At 45.9% G+C, this 13,399-nt stretch overlaps 1 protein-coding gene across 1 annotated transcript in view; it reads left to right on the top strand.

The window, feature by feature from the left end:
• The first annotated feature begins 60 nt into the window (after positions 1-60).
• FOXO4 (forkhead box O4) overlaps positions 61-13,399 on the top strand; it is a 20,670-nt gene continuing 7,331 nt past the window's right edge. Inside the window, exons 1-2 of the mRNA XM_038164622.1 lie at positions 61-589; positions 10,897-12,129. Coding sequence (XP_038020550.1) covers positions 206-589; positions 10,897-12,111 — 1,599 coding nt within the window. The 5' untranslated portion in view covers positions 61-205 and the 3' untranslated portion in view covers positions 12,112-12,129. The remainder of the gene's footprint in view (positions 590-10,896; positions 12,130-13,399) is intronic.

Below are 13,399 nucleotides of genomic sequence, written 5' to 3'. Positions count from 1 at the left end.
ATGCTGGATATTGTAGTCCGCCAACCGTCCTTGGCTGACTGCTTAACGCCCCGGCCGGACTACCGCTCCCGGCGTGCCGCGCGCGCGCAGGCGCGGGGCGAAGCGCTGCTCCCTGGTAAACAGAGCGGCGCGGCGGAGGCAGCGGGCCCGGGGTGCACAAAGGGGTGGCGGGCCCGGCACTCCCGGCGGGGCTGAGGCGGCGCCCATGGCGGAGCCGGCTGGGGCCGCGGCGTCGCCGGACATCGACCCTGACTTTGAGCCGCAGAGCCGCCCGCGCTCCTGCACTTGGCCGTTGCCGCGGCCCGAGGCGGAGACGGGCGGCGCGGCTGGCGCGGCGGAGGAGGGCGCAGGCGGCGCGGCGGTGGGGCCCGGCCGGGCCGAGGGGGCGCGGGCGGGTGGCGCGGCGGCGCGGAAGGGCGGCTCCCGGCGCAATGCCTGGGGCAGCCAGTCCTACGCCGAGCTTATCAGCCAGGCTATCGAGAGCGCCCCCGAGAAGCGGCTCACGCTGGCGCAGATCTACGAGTGGATGGTGCGCTCCGTCCCCTACTTCAAGGACAAGGGTGACAGCAACAGCTCCGCCGGCTGGAAGGTGCGTGACGGGGCGCGGCGGGGGGACTGGCCTCGTGTGCCGGGGCCGGGCCGGGCGAGGAGCGGCTGCGGAGGCGCCTCCCCGGTGCCCCGGCCCACCCCGCCGGCCGGTCCGTGCTCACCTGTTGTGCTGCCCGTCTGCACTCGGGACGTCGGTGCCAGCGCGTGGTGCCCACGCTGCGGAGCCTGGGCTTCAGCTCTGCCGAAAGCTCTGCGGTCTTCTCACACCCAGCCCAAGCTTCGGCTGTGCTGCTGGGGGTGGTTGTGGCATGGCCCTGCGAGGCTGCCCCTTGCGCTCTTTGCGTTTAGAAACTTTTCCAGGAGAGAAGGGACACATTTATCAGGCTGTGTCCGAGTTTCTAGGCAGAGTAAAGCCTCGGCCGAAGGTTTTTTAATCACAAGGCCGCGGTTCTTCGTCACGTGACTATGTTAAAGCATGACTATGTCATAGCAAATGTGCTTGGCTTTCAAGAAAGTCTCTTGAAAAAGGGTTCTGTTTCCAAGGACGTGGTGGGGGCCTCTGCTGGAGTTTGGAAAAGGGAAAGCAATATTGTGCTCTATAGGCTCAGCAATGTCTTCTCTCGTTCTGGAAATAGGTGTGTGCAGGGCTGTGTTAAAAAAGCTCCAGACTGTTGCCGCCTTGTGCTCCCTTATCTTTAGTCTAAAGAGTTCCAGCAAAGAGAAAGGGAAATGTGAGAGCTGGCTTGCAAAATAGCCCCTCAGCCTGTCCTGATGTATCGGAGTGGATGCCATGGAGACTGGACTCTGAAGAGTGTGATCTGTTGCTCTCTCACTACAGACTGGAATTACACTCTTGTTTGCAGTATTTATTAGCACTTCATCCTTGCTGCAGTCCTGCAGGAGGTTCAGCCAGCACGGTTTGGGGCTTTGGGCTTCCGTGACGTGTTGCTCTGGTTGTGTGACTGAGCAGTAGGTGAGGACAGAGAGTTAATTTCAGACAGTAAATAAATAAATAAACGTCAGTTTCTGGTAGGTTGGCTTTCAGCTGGCTCAGCTCTCTGAAGTGGCACACCACGTGGTGGTGTGAGTGCAAACATTTGCTTGAGAGGGTAGAAACATGGTGAGAGGGATGCAGCTGTCACAGCTTGGGCCGGCACACGTCAATACAAAACTTTTCACCTTTCCATTTATCACTCATTGGCAGCTCGTAGAGAGAGCATCTAGTTTAACTAATAGGGATTGTTTTCTGTTACTTGTATGTGTAGGTTGAATTCTGCATTCTAAGTTCTGATTTGGGACAGTGCTTGGCTTTTGGTGTTCTTACTGGAAGGTAGTTCTTGTTTCCTTGGGCTAGGGCTACTCTCCTGGTCCTGCTGCTCCTGCATGCAGTTGGGTTAATTTAACAGAACTGGTACATTTTCTTGTCAGGAATATGCCCGAGTATCTGTTGGGCAGTAGTGCCTGAGATTAGAGCTCAGTGTGCTTTCTGAAGTGCTCCCAGATACTGTGGTGAAAGTGGAATATAGTGGGATGTCCTGCTGGACTGGATGCTGGAATAAGTACACTTCTGGCTTAATCCACTGTGGCTGTTTTGTTATATCCATTCACGTGTAATGGGACCATCAGCCTTTGGTGTTACTCTGTGTTTTAATAATGTGTCACTTTTGGGGCATGTACAGGTAGATTTAAATTCCAGAAGTTCACTTTGAGAATTTGTGCATACATGAGAGTGAGATTCCTGCTCAGATGCTGTCGTAGCTTTTCTGTGATTGACTTTTTAGTGTGGTTTTTTAGCCTGGGAACAGACTAATTCTGACTTTAGAAGGAGAAGAAGAAGAAACTTTTTGCCAAGAAAGATGAGGGCAGGCAGAACAACAACAACTGTGGGGGGAATTAGCCTGTCTTATGATTAGGGCGGTTTAAAGCTCTTGCTTTAACCACCAAACAGAAAATCATACATTTACTTTCCTGCTCATTTGCAAAATCCTGTTGGCAGAGCTTGGCAGAATGTGTGACTATGGAACTTACTTTTAGTCTGTTAACTCACAGTTACGTGGGTTTCCAATAGGTTTTGTTTGTTTTACTGACCTTAGTCCGTTTGCATTCAGATCCCTTAAGTGAAGGGAGGTCAGACATTTACAGTTTTACAGATGGGGAGTCAGTCAAGTCAGTTCAATTTGACTTTTGTGGACTTGGAGCAAAATTAATAGGTGTATATTTAAGACAAACTGGATAAACAAAAGATGTAGCTTCACTTGAGGAATGGACTGGTCTGGTTTTCTTTGTGGTTTTTGTTCGTTTGTTTGTTTTTTGTTTGGTTGGTTTTTGTTTGTTTTATTCTTGTTTTTAGAGCTGTGAAGCTCTGTTTGCATGTTTTGGGGGGTTTTAATTTGTAAAGTGAAATAAAGACTTCTTGAGTTGTTTTAGTTTTAGTGATTTCTCAATGTTGAGTGAATGATTTTGCATAAAGGAAATTATTGTGAAGCTGCTGTTAAAGATAGCTATAGCATTTTGATGCCTGTTGAGATGGTGGTACAGCTCTAGAGTTCTGGCATTTCTGTCTCATTTAGACAGAGCTAAACTGATAATACATTTTATTTGTATGTAGTGCAGTTTAACAGAGAATTTTGATTAAGTAATTAAAAGGAATATGTCTTTAAAAACTCTTAATCTACTTTAGTTTATATAAACCCCATAAACTCATTGTTGTTTCATGATTAATTTAGGGCTGTCCTACTCCACCATACCACTGGGGGAAGTGCAGCTGTTGCAGACTGCCAGGGTGTAACCTTCATGAATTCCGTAAGAATCTGTGTTTTCGAGGAAGATGGAGTTGGCTGTTCCTGAAGTGCTTCGAGCACCTTGAAAAGGACAGATTTGCTGTGTGCGCAGTCTGTCCTTTCCCTGCAGGAATTCAGCTGAAGTTAAGAATTAATCAGCCTGCAAGGCAGAAGTTTCCTTGTAGAGTGTGTTGTGGGGCTTCTTCATAGTCCTTCCCTGAGTGCTCTGCAGGATAGTCTGGGTATCTATGGGTAAGAGGATAATTCCTTTTGGTTTTGAGATTACTTGCAAGGGGAAGGTGTTGAGGGTTTGGGGTAAAGTGCAAAAACCCTGCAGAGAAGCAGTTTGCACTGGTTGTTACATCCATAGTATGAGCAAATTTGGCATAGTGAGGAACAATACGAAGGACTCATCTTTCTTAGTGACGTGAACTGTGTATTCTCCCCAAGCTCTTGTCTTTTCCTTTGCAGGAACACAATAAGCTTTAAAGCCATCCTTTTCACCCTCCAAAAATATGTCACTGAAACAAAAATCAGATGTCTCCTATGTATCTGTGTATGCAACATAAAGAACAAATGATTCTTCACTTTTACACTAATTATGGGAAGCTGATGTCACACTTCTGCATCCTGGTACTCCCTATTTATTTCAAATGTGTGCATGGATATACACAACATGTGTACCCTCATACACATATATATGTATAGTGTGTGTATATATATATATATATATATATATATATATATGCAACAGTTCAAGGAGCTGTATTATGAATTAAAAATTACCAAGTGTCCTGTTTATCTAAAACAGATGTCTAGCTCTTAATCTTTGTTAAAGTGGGCAGCATTTTCCTGAAAAGCCTTCCATTCCAGCCTTGGGTTATGTGCATATTGCATATAGTTGATATTAAATGCTGACCAGATGGATCAGGAGACCTGTCTGAGAGTTCAGACATAGTCACTTCACTGGCTTTCAGTGTTTGCTCTGACAGTCCCCATCCTCTCCCAGAGCTGTGGCTATCTGATCACCTGGCAGAGCATGTGCGGAGCTCCCTCAGATTGGAGCAGCTGCTCATCCTTTGGCCCTCTGAAGCTCCTCCATGCAAGAGAATAGGCTGGCAGACAAAAGGAAGCCTGTCCATCTTCTGGACTATTTTTGCTGTGCTGCTGCTGGTAGATTCTGCCGGGCTATCTTTATGCCTTGCAAATAAATTCCAGTTCAGTAGATACAAAATCGTGTGAACGCTAGTTTTGGCAAAGTTGAAAATTTTATTGTTTATTGGTGTGCTGACTATCAGTCAGATGACATTTTTGTTTTTTTCTGAAGTCATATCTGCAAATAAGCAATGATAAGTTCTTAAAATAGGCACATTTGCTGGTTTTTTTAATAGCTGCTGATGTGTCCCTGTATCCTTTAAGATTATTTCTTTTTGCTCAGATTTGTAAAAAACCTTAGGTTTTTAACTTGAACCGCTAAGGGGCCAAGTCATTATCAGGAGAACTTTCTTTAATTTCTCTAAGAAACCCTTTACCTGGACAGGAGCATCTGGTGGCAGTGGTGGGCTTACTTTGACTTCTGGTAATGAGAATTGCAAGATAATAGGATTACAGAATGGGTTGGAAGAGACCTTAAAGATCATCTCATTTTACGTCCCTGCTGTGGGCAGGGATGCCTTTTAATAGACCAGGTTTGCTTCAAGCTGTATCCAGCCTGGTCTTGGACACTTCCAGGGATGGGGCAGCCACAGCTTCTCTGGGCAGCCTGTGCCAGGGCCTCACCACCCTCACTGGAAAGAATTTCTTAATATCCAATCTAAACCTGCTCTCAGGTTTGAAGCCGTTCACCCTTGTCCTATGACTCTACGCCTTTGTAAACAGTTCCTCTCCTGATTCTTTGTAGGCCCCCTTTAGTTACTGAAAGGCTGCAGTGGTTTGAGAAGACATTCAGAATATTTCCCTTTGTTTCCTCACTGAGCCAGAACTGGATGGGTGCCACAAACCAAAAGGATACATAAAACTTCAGCTCAGCATCTTGGCTCTGAGCAAAGTGTAATTCTGCCCAACCTTCAGCCTGGTGCAGGTTTGTGCATCACTGAGGCACAGTGTGGAGTCTGGGAGTGTCTGTGCTGCACAGAGCCACTAACCTCAGTCTGTGAAGGAAGGCTGCTTTCTGTGACTGTCTTGAGAAAGCCTGTAGTGTTTATTCCTAAGTTCATGTGCCTGAAAGGGTACTATTCCCCATTAAATCTTCTGGCACTTGAAATGAAGAAGTATTTGTTCTAAACTGATTTGAAGTAGCGATGTCATAGCTGTCATCACTGGTATGTCATTTAAGTCCACCTGCTCTTTAATGGTTTTGTAGGTGCTGCTCTCTGCTAGTTTTGGTTTGTTTTGGTTTCTTGGAAGTTCCTGCCTTGCAAAGGGGAGAGCGGGTCTGGCTGTTTGAATCCTGTATAGCTGAGGGTGGGTAGAAACTGCTGGACTCTTGCCATTACCTCATGTGGCCCAAATGCATTCACGTGGTGTTAGTGATGTGCTTAGTCCTGACTGCAGGGCAATGTTTCCTGTCCCAGCTGCTGACAGCCTAACTGGGTTTCCTTAAAGCAGGGGGGAAATAAAAAACAGAAGCTAAATGCAGCTTATTCAGATGCCATACTGAGGAATCCATGATGGAAACCTAGTGAACACAGGTAGATGTTGTCCATCATCTTTCTCTTAACAGGGTATTTTACCTTTTAATCCCAGTAGTCCTTAAATGGTCTGGCATAGGTGAGGTGGGAGGAAGGCAGCTGGGCATGGCAAGGTGTTGTGAATGGGAGAATGGCAGAGTGCTGGGTGTGGAAAATGAGGCTGGTGGCAGTGCATAGAAGTAGGACAAATGTAGGGTCACCAGGTGTCCTGTATTCCAGGTGGAAGAAAACTGATGAGTACTCAGCTGTGAAGAGGGCCAATCATCACAGTGTAGCAACGTACACTTAACCCTGCTTAAAGTGACACTAATAGGCCCTTCTTGTTGTAATGCACTGAAGAAGTATGAAATATGAGTTTGTTTGGTTTTTTTTAGTTTGAAGCCTTATTGAGTGTGGTTGTTCCATTCAAAAGTTGGGGAAAGCTCATCTTTTGGTGAAAATTTATCTGCTTCATACAATGCCAGTTAAATTACTTGAAGACTTTGCTGCTACTCTTCCCTGCTCCTTGCCAGTTTTTTTCTGGAAAGCTGCTGTGCTGAATGATTATTCCTTGCAGCACAGCTCAGTTTTCCAGGCTGTTCCTGGGCGGCTGGTATTACTTGTTCCAACAAGTTTCTTCTTCTAATCCTAAACAGCTTTTGTTTTGTATGCCTGCCTGTCTTGTAAATTGCCTCAGTCTTTGCTTTTTAGAGAGCTATGATCTTCTTCTGGCCTCCCACTGAAAGATTACAGAAAGGAAAATGTTCTTCCTAAGATAGAGATCCCTGTCTGCTGAGCTTGACGCTTGTGCTCGTGTGTGCCTTCTGGAAGGGGATTGCTGGGGAAGTGTTTCAACTCCCTGGCTCTGGAGCAGTTGTTTACTTGCTGGTGCAAATCTCTACAAGGAAGACTTTTCCCTGAAGCCTTTGGAGCCAAGTGGCTGAGACAGGCACTGACAAATACAGCGGGCAGTGTTCTGCCCTTGCAGCCTCCCATGAATGCCATGGCAAATGATAATTCAGCACAATTATAGGCCTGGCAGTGGAACATGGCCCAGCACTGGGATGAGACCAAGTTCTTTGTATGCCTCCAAGGCAGTGAGAGTGTATTATAGGCAGCTGCAGTGATTGCACATATTTTCTTTTTTTTTTTTTTTTCCTATCACTCATCCTCTAGAGAGACTTTTTGTTAAGAAATTTGATCCTCTATGGTTTGTAGTTTAAACTACATGATGTTTCCTGGGAGAATGGCCAGGAAAGGAAGGAAGCCACTGTGTCTCCTGGAAGGGTAGCTGCTGTGTCTTTTCTTTCTGAGCATAGCTTGTGCTTGGCCCTGAGTGCTCTGCTAGCACAGGCTGTGCACCACTGCTGCATGGATGAGCTCTGCTGGGCAGGGCACAAGAGCCTCCTTCTGCTCCTGTAAACTTCAGTTTTATTGTAGGGCGCCTCAGCTGTACCTACAAAGCCATGCAGTCCCCTGGAAACGTTGTCAGTGGCCTTTAGTCTTCTGTAGTCACTTCACCTGAGCATTTTCCATGGTATGTGCGGCAGTTGCCCATGAGGCTGGCTGGGTAGGACAGTGGCTTGGTTGTGCTGTCAGATCCTGTTGTAATTCCCTGATGTGAGACCAAAGCACTGTTTGGTGCTGGATCCACAGCAGCACTGATGTTGCTGCAGGGGCAGGCCTGTTTTGATGGTGAGAAGTGTTGCTGTCCTTAAATTGTGGCCAGCAGATTTTATCAAAGAAGAAGACTTAATGTTCTGGTAACTAAGATTGAGGGAATAGTTTGCATACGCTCCTAGCCACTCTTCTGTGGCTAGTCCATATATCCTAGTTTGAAGACACAGTGGTTATGACCCAGGGAATGGTCCACCCTTCGTACAATAAATGTCTCTAGCCAAACTTGATTTTTTTGCATACTATCTGTCCTAAATTTCAGACTGGTTTTGTCTGATTGTGGTTTGCAGGCATCATCTTTGATCTATGATGGATTTAGAGACATAGGCTGGCATTTTTTTAATGGCAATGCTTACCATGCACCCATTAGTACCACTATAAGATACCTAAATAAACAGCAATATCCTCCCCTAAGTAGTGGCTGAAGATGTTCCTAAGGATTTGAAGGATTCCTGCCTGCACCTCTTCCTTCAGGCCATGCTTCTCTATGAGCAAAGAGTTGCAGAGTCAAGACCTGTTTGCAGATGCTTAGATCAACTGGGAGCCTCCCACACTGCTGAAGTTGAGCATCTAAAAAGTTCATGTCATTTGTATGTTTCTGGTGTGGGTTGCTTAACATCAAAAAAGGAAATATGTCAGGGTTGCCCGGGTGACCAAACTCTGTCATTTCCTCTTCTGTCAAGTCTGACTTGCAGTTCTGTGATTATTTTAGCATAATTGATCTGTCCATGGCTTTCTCAGTGAGATTGGAGGGTGCCCTCCCTGTGTTAGGTGTGTTGAATCACTAGCAGGTGCATTCTGGTGCTGTCCCACAGCACCCAGGCTCGTGGGTGCGTGGATTCAGCTGGAGTTTGGGACGCTCCGGGCTCCAGCCTACAGCCTTCCAGGCAAGCTGGGTCCTGCAGGTGAATTAGGGCTGGGGGCTCTGTGCTGCAGTGCTGAGCTGCCTCCCACAGTCTGCAGGAGAGCTTCAAAGCGATAACTTAGGCATTGCACTTTAGATCACAGTTAACCCTGTTGAAATAAATGTTCTGTTTTTTTTCCTCTGCCTCCAACTACACATTCTGTTCCCTTCAGTTTTTAGTGTTTGACCCTCACAGTGAGGTAGTTCAAAAAATAGAGATAAAAGAGGCAGGAAAAGTAGTTTCCAAGGAAGGATAAGGCTGCTTTTCAGTTTGGTTTGCTCTCTAAACTGGCTTATAGCATCACAGATGCTTGTGTTACGGAAGGATGAGAGTTTAAAGATGAGGAAGGAAGGAGTGGTAGAGCAATTATCTGTTTCTACAGCTTTGCCATTATGTCAGTTCAGCAGTAACATGTAAAATCACTTTGAGAGTGTTTTATAAAAGGTACCAGGCTTCATTGTGCTCATGTGAATCCTATTCTTATTCCAAGATACCTCATCTCAAGCTGCTTTTCAGGCAGAAATTAGTTACACAAATTGTCTCTTATGATACTCAAGATGCCATCATGAGTTCATAGGCTACTTTCAGGAGAATAAATGAAGAATTAGTGACAACTTAGTGGTTCTTACTGCTGCAGCAGTGTGCACTCAAAGTTATGCACATTTACCTGGGAAAAGGGATGGGATTCTTTGGAAATGAAAGCAGAAGCCTTGCAAGAGACAGTGCACCAGTCTGAATTACGTGTTTCAACACTTGAAGGAAAGGAAAGCTTTGTTTAGAGAAGATGCCAGGCAGGACTATTGTACAGATATTACTGTGAACAGCTCAGGTAATAAAACTGTGTAAGAGCATTGACTGACACATGTTCCATCAGGCTCTGCATCACTCTCCAATTAAGAACATGTGTATTCCTTGATACCAGTTGCAGCAAGCAGCCAGTCTTCTCCAAATCCTCAACAGCCAAAGGTTAAAATGAAAGCTAAGCCAGGATGATTCTCAGATCTCCTTCAGTCTCCACGAAATCTTTCCACTTTGCCTGTATTGTTAATTTATCTGCATCTACTTTTTTCTAGGACAGTACTTTTGGTGAGGTGGCCAAAATTAGCGTGGAGAGGACTTTTCCGAGAGGAAAAGGGTGGGGAGAGGGAAAGCAGCAGACAGGAAAGAACTGTGTTGAGAGTTGGTTGGAAAAAGATGATAAAAGCGCAGTTAATTTGTTCAGAATTAAGAGAGTATGCATGAAAACTGAAGGTTGTTATATAACTTAGTTTGTATGAAAAAGATGTTGCTCTTGGACCCCTGTTGTGTTTGCAATGCAGCACCTTTTAATGGTCTGTAATTTGGCCATCTGAACAAATAAGGTGCAGATATCAAATAAATTCATAGGCCTCAAGGGGAGTTTATGGAGGATCTGTTCAAACAATGAGATTGTTGCTTCCTGATTCTAAAATACTGGGGAGTTTATCAGTTGCAGGAGGAAAATTGAGTTTGATGATGGTGTACAGACATGTTAGCTTGCAGTTTTCAGCAAAGTTGAACCAAAAGGAGGGAGCTGGGAGAGGCAAGGAATGTGAGTCTTACCCAGCAGTAGGATGGGAGAGGCTAAAACTGGCATGTACTGTGTGGGAGTGCAGTATCCACTGAACGTCTTACCCTGTCAGGAACATGCACCAAGGAAAGCACACAGCCTCCTTGCAGAGGGAGCCTGACAGTCTCTAGGACTCTTGTTCCTTGAAGTTTCTCTCTCATTTCTCCAGTTTTGGGGTGGAGATATTAATAGGTGCACTGAATAGACGCGTTTTGCCATTTCTCCTCACCCAATCTGTTGGATTCACTGTTATGCTCTGCTTGAATCTGACTGAAAAGTGGCCATATAAACATTTAAAAAATTAGCCAGGCTTATGCTGGGTAAAGGGGTTGACAAAATTGTGTGAACAGCAATAGCTCAAATTCAGGTAGGCTCATGTTGAAATTGCAGGTTGTATTTTAGAACTTGTTTACTTGCTCTGTGATATGCCTAATTTTTGCAGATTCTGTATGGTCTTTAAAGTTCTTTTGTGTTAGTATTTTGCTAGCTGAAAGCTACTAGTTGTCATGGTAGCTTCACCCTTGATATTGCAGTGAAACATGGCACTTCTTGCTAGTGCTGCAAAGCATGTTCAGACAGAAGTAGCAGATTTTTATGGATAACTTTTTGTTACAACTTTCTTCTCTAGATACTGTCTGTATGTGTTTAAGCTTGTGTGGTTTCTAGGTGGGAGGTGTGTCAACTGTCAGGTCCTCACATTTTGTGGGTTTTAATTCTTTTTTTTTCAGAACTCTATTCGACATAACCTGTCCCTGCACAGCAAGTTTATTAAAGTCCATAATGAAGCCACAGGGAAGAGCTCTTGGTGGATGCTCAATCCTGAGGGTGGCAAAAGCGGAAAAGCACCAAGGAGAAGAGCTGCCTCCATGGACAACAGCAGCAAACTGGCGAAAGTCAGAGGTAAAGCATCCAGGAAGAAGCCTCCTCTCCAGTCTGCTCCAGAATCCTCTGCTGACAGTCCTGGTTCCCAGTTTCCTAAGTGGCCTGGGAGCCCGTCGTCAAGAAGCAATGAGGACTCTGATGTGTGGAACACCTTCCGGCCTCGAACCAGTTCCAATGCAAGCACCATCAGTGCCAGGCTTTCTCCTATCCTGACAGAGCAGGATGACCTCCATGATGAAGAGCTGCTTCCTTCTCTCGTGTACTCCAGTGCATCCAGCAATGTTCCACCAACTGTGACTGAGGAGCTTGAGCTCATTGATGGCTTAAATTTGATGTCTCCCAGCTCATCTGTGCTGTCTACCCAGCAATCTGCCTCCAGTGGTCAGATCCAGAGAGATTCCAGCTTTTCCTTGCAGAGCCCAAATGCAGCTGGTCAGACTTTTGGCAACTCCCTGTTTAACCCTGTTGATATTTCACTGCAAAGTTCTGTCAGCCATTTCTCTGCCCCTCAGACCTTGGAAGCTCTTCTGACACCCAGCTCTCCGCCTCCAAGGGATGTTATGATGACTCAGGTGGATCCAGTTCTCCCACAGACTGGTAACCGGATGAGCAGCCGAACTCTTCTGCTTCTGGGTGGACAAGCTGCCCAGAGTAAGATGAGCTCAGGCAATCCACGAGGAAAGCCTGCAGAGCAGCAGGCAGAACCAGTCGGTGCCAGTGTTTTGCCATCAACGCTTCCCATAGTGACATCTCCTCAAAACACTGCCAGCATCACCAGTTTGAAGGCTCCGGTTTCTGCAACAACTGCCCAGTCAGTCCAGCTGGGCAGTCCAGTGCTCCTTTCATCTGCCAGCCCTGCTCCCTTGGGATTGAACCAGGACAGGCTGCCCACTGACCTGGACATTGACATGTACATGGAGAACCTTGAATGTGATATGGATTACATAATCAACAGTGAACTCATGGATGGAGGACTGGACTTTAATTTTGAACCTATTCTTCCTACTCCCAGCTATCCCAGCACCTCACAGGCCTCCAACCATACCTGGGTACCAAGTTAACTTCAGGAGCACAAAAAGGTAGGTGTAGTTGTGGAAAATGCTGCAAACAACCCTGTCTAGGATGGTTCCTTTGCCCAGCTCTGCAGCAGTTAAAAGAACCTCTTTGAAAGCATAGCAAAAAACTTTTGGTAGAGTCATGATCCTTTTTAGGAGGAGAAAAAGCTGTTTAAAGGTAGGTGGATTTAACTTACTTACCAGGTAGTCAGCTCCTTTATGAAATAGAACAGCAGCCTGAGTGAAACTCCTGTTGTCTCCTGTCACCCGAGATGACTCCATCACAGGACATCAGGCAGTGCCTACAGCTCTGCAGTTGACATGAGAGCATGTGCTGATTCCATAAATAAAGACATCCACCAGTATATGCAGAATGGTTGAACTGAGCCAAGCACACACTGTGTTTCTCCCCAGGTTATTATCCCTGCAGAATTCTCTAGGATGTGTTGTAGCAAAGCATGTCCGTGTCATGGCTGTCTGCTTTGGTCCGTGTGTAGCAGGTCACAGTCACTCTTATCACACCTTCTGCCCTGCCCTTACCTGGGATAGTGTCTAGAAAGTCAGGCAAGATGGCTCACCAGCATTAACTACTGAATTGCTTCCCATTATTAGAATAGGAAACAGGAGTCTGCAGTGTGCATGGAGGTGGAAGGAAGAAGGATGTGTTAGTGCTATCCCATGTACCGCAAAGCTGCCTCTTCAGCAATTTGTCATATTTGCACAAATAGTGTCAGTTTGGCAAATAGTGTATGTGACAGCAAGACTTTAAAATATCTTATTTTTTGAGGCAGTACACCCTGACTTGAAACACTTAAACCAGAGGCAGTGGAAGAATTAGGGAATTGGAGCTGAAGGTCTGCTTTACACTTGGAACTCAGTTAGCTGATAGAAAGTGGACAGGCTGGAGCATAGGCTGGATATTGGTTGGAAACTGGAACCCTTGCCAAGAATATTTCCTTTTTAGGAGGCAGATATGGTATTTGTTAGTGTTGCAAATTCAACTGCTAATACTGTCCAGCTGAGCAGGCAGAAGTAAGGGCAAACTGCAGATACTGCTTCATTCTGGGAAGCCCTTGAGCTTCAAAATCATGGGGGCAGAAAAGATCATCTACTTGACCTTAATACTCTTTCCTAGGCACCTGAGTAACTCGGAGGTGGTTTGGACCAGTGACCTCTGTCAGTGCAGCCATTGTCTACAAGTGTCTTTGGTCTAGACAGAGTAAAATGCTGTCCTTTGAGCTGGTCTTACTTAAACTATGTGAACATATTGATGCATTACTATATATTGAGGTTT

The sequence above is a fragment of the Motacilla alba genome, chromosome 4A (genome assembly GCF_015832195.1).
Source record: "Motacilla alba alba isolate MOTALB_02 chromosome 4A, Motacilla_alba_V1.0_pri, whole genome shotgun sequence".
In the NCBI taxonomy this organism is placed as follows: Eukaryota; Metazoa; Chordata; class Aves; order Passeriformes; family Motacillidae; genus Motacilla; species Motacilla alba.
This window is presented reverse-complemented; position numbering and strand designations above follow the sequence as displayed.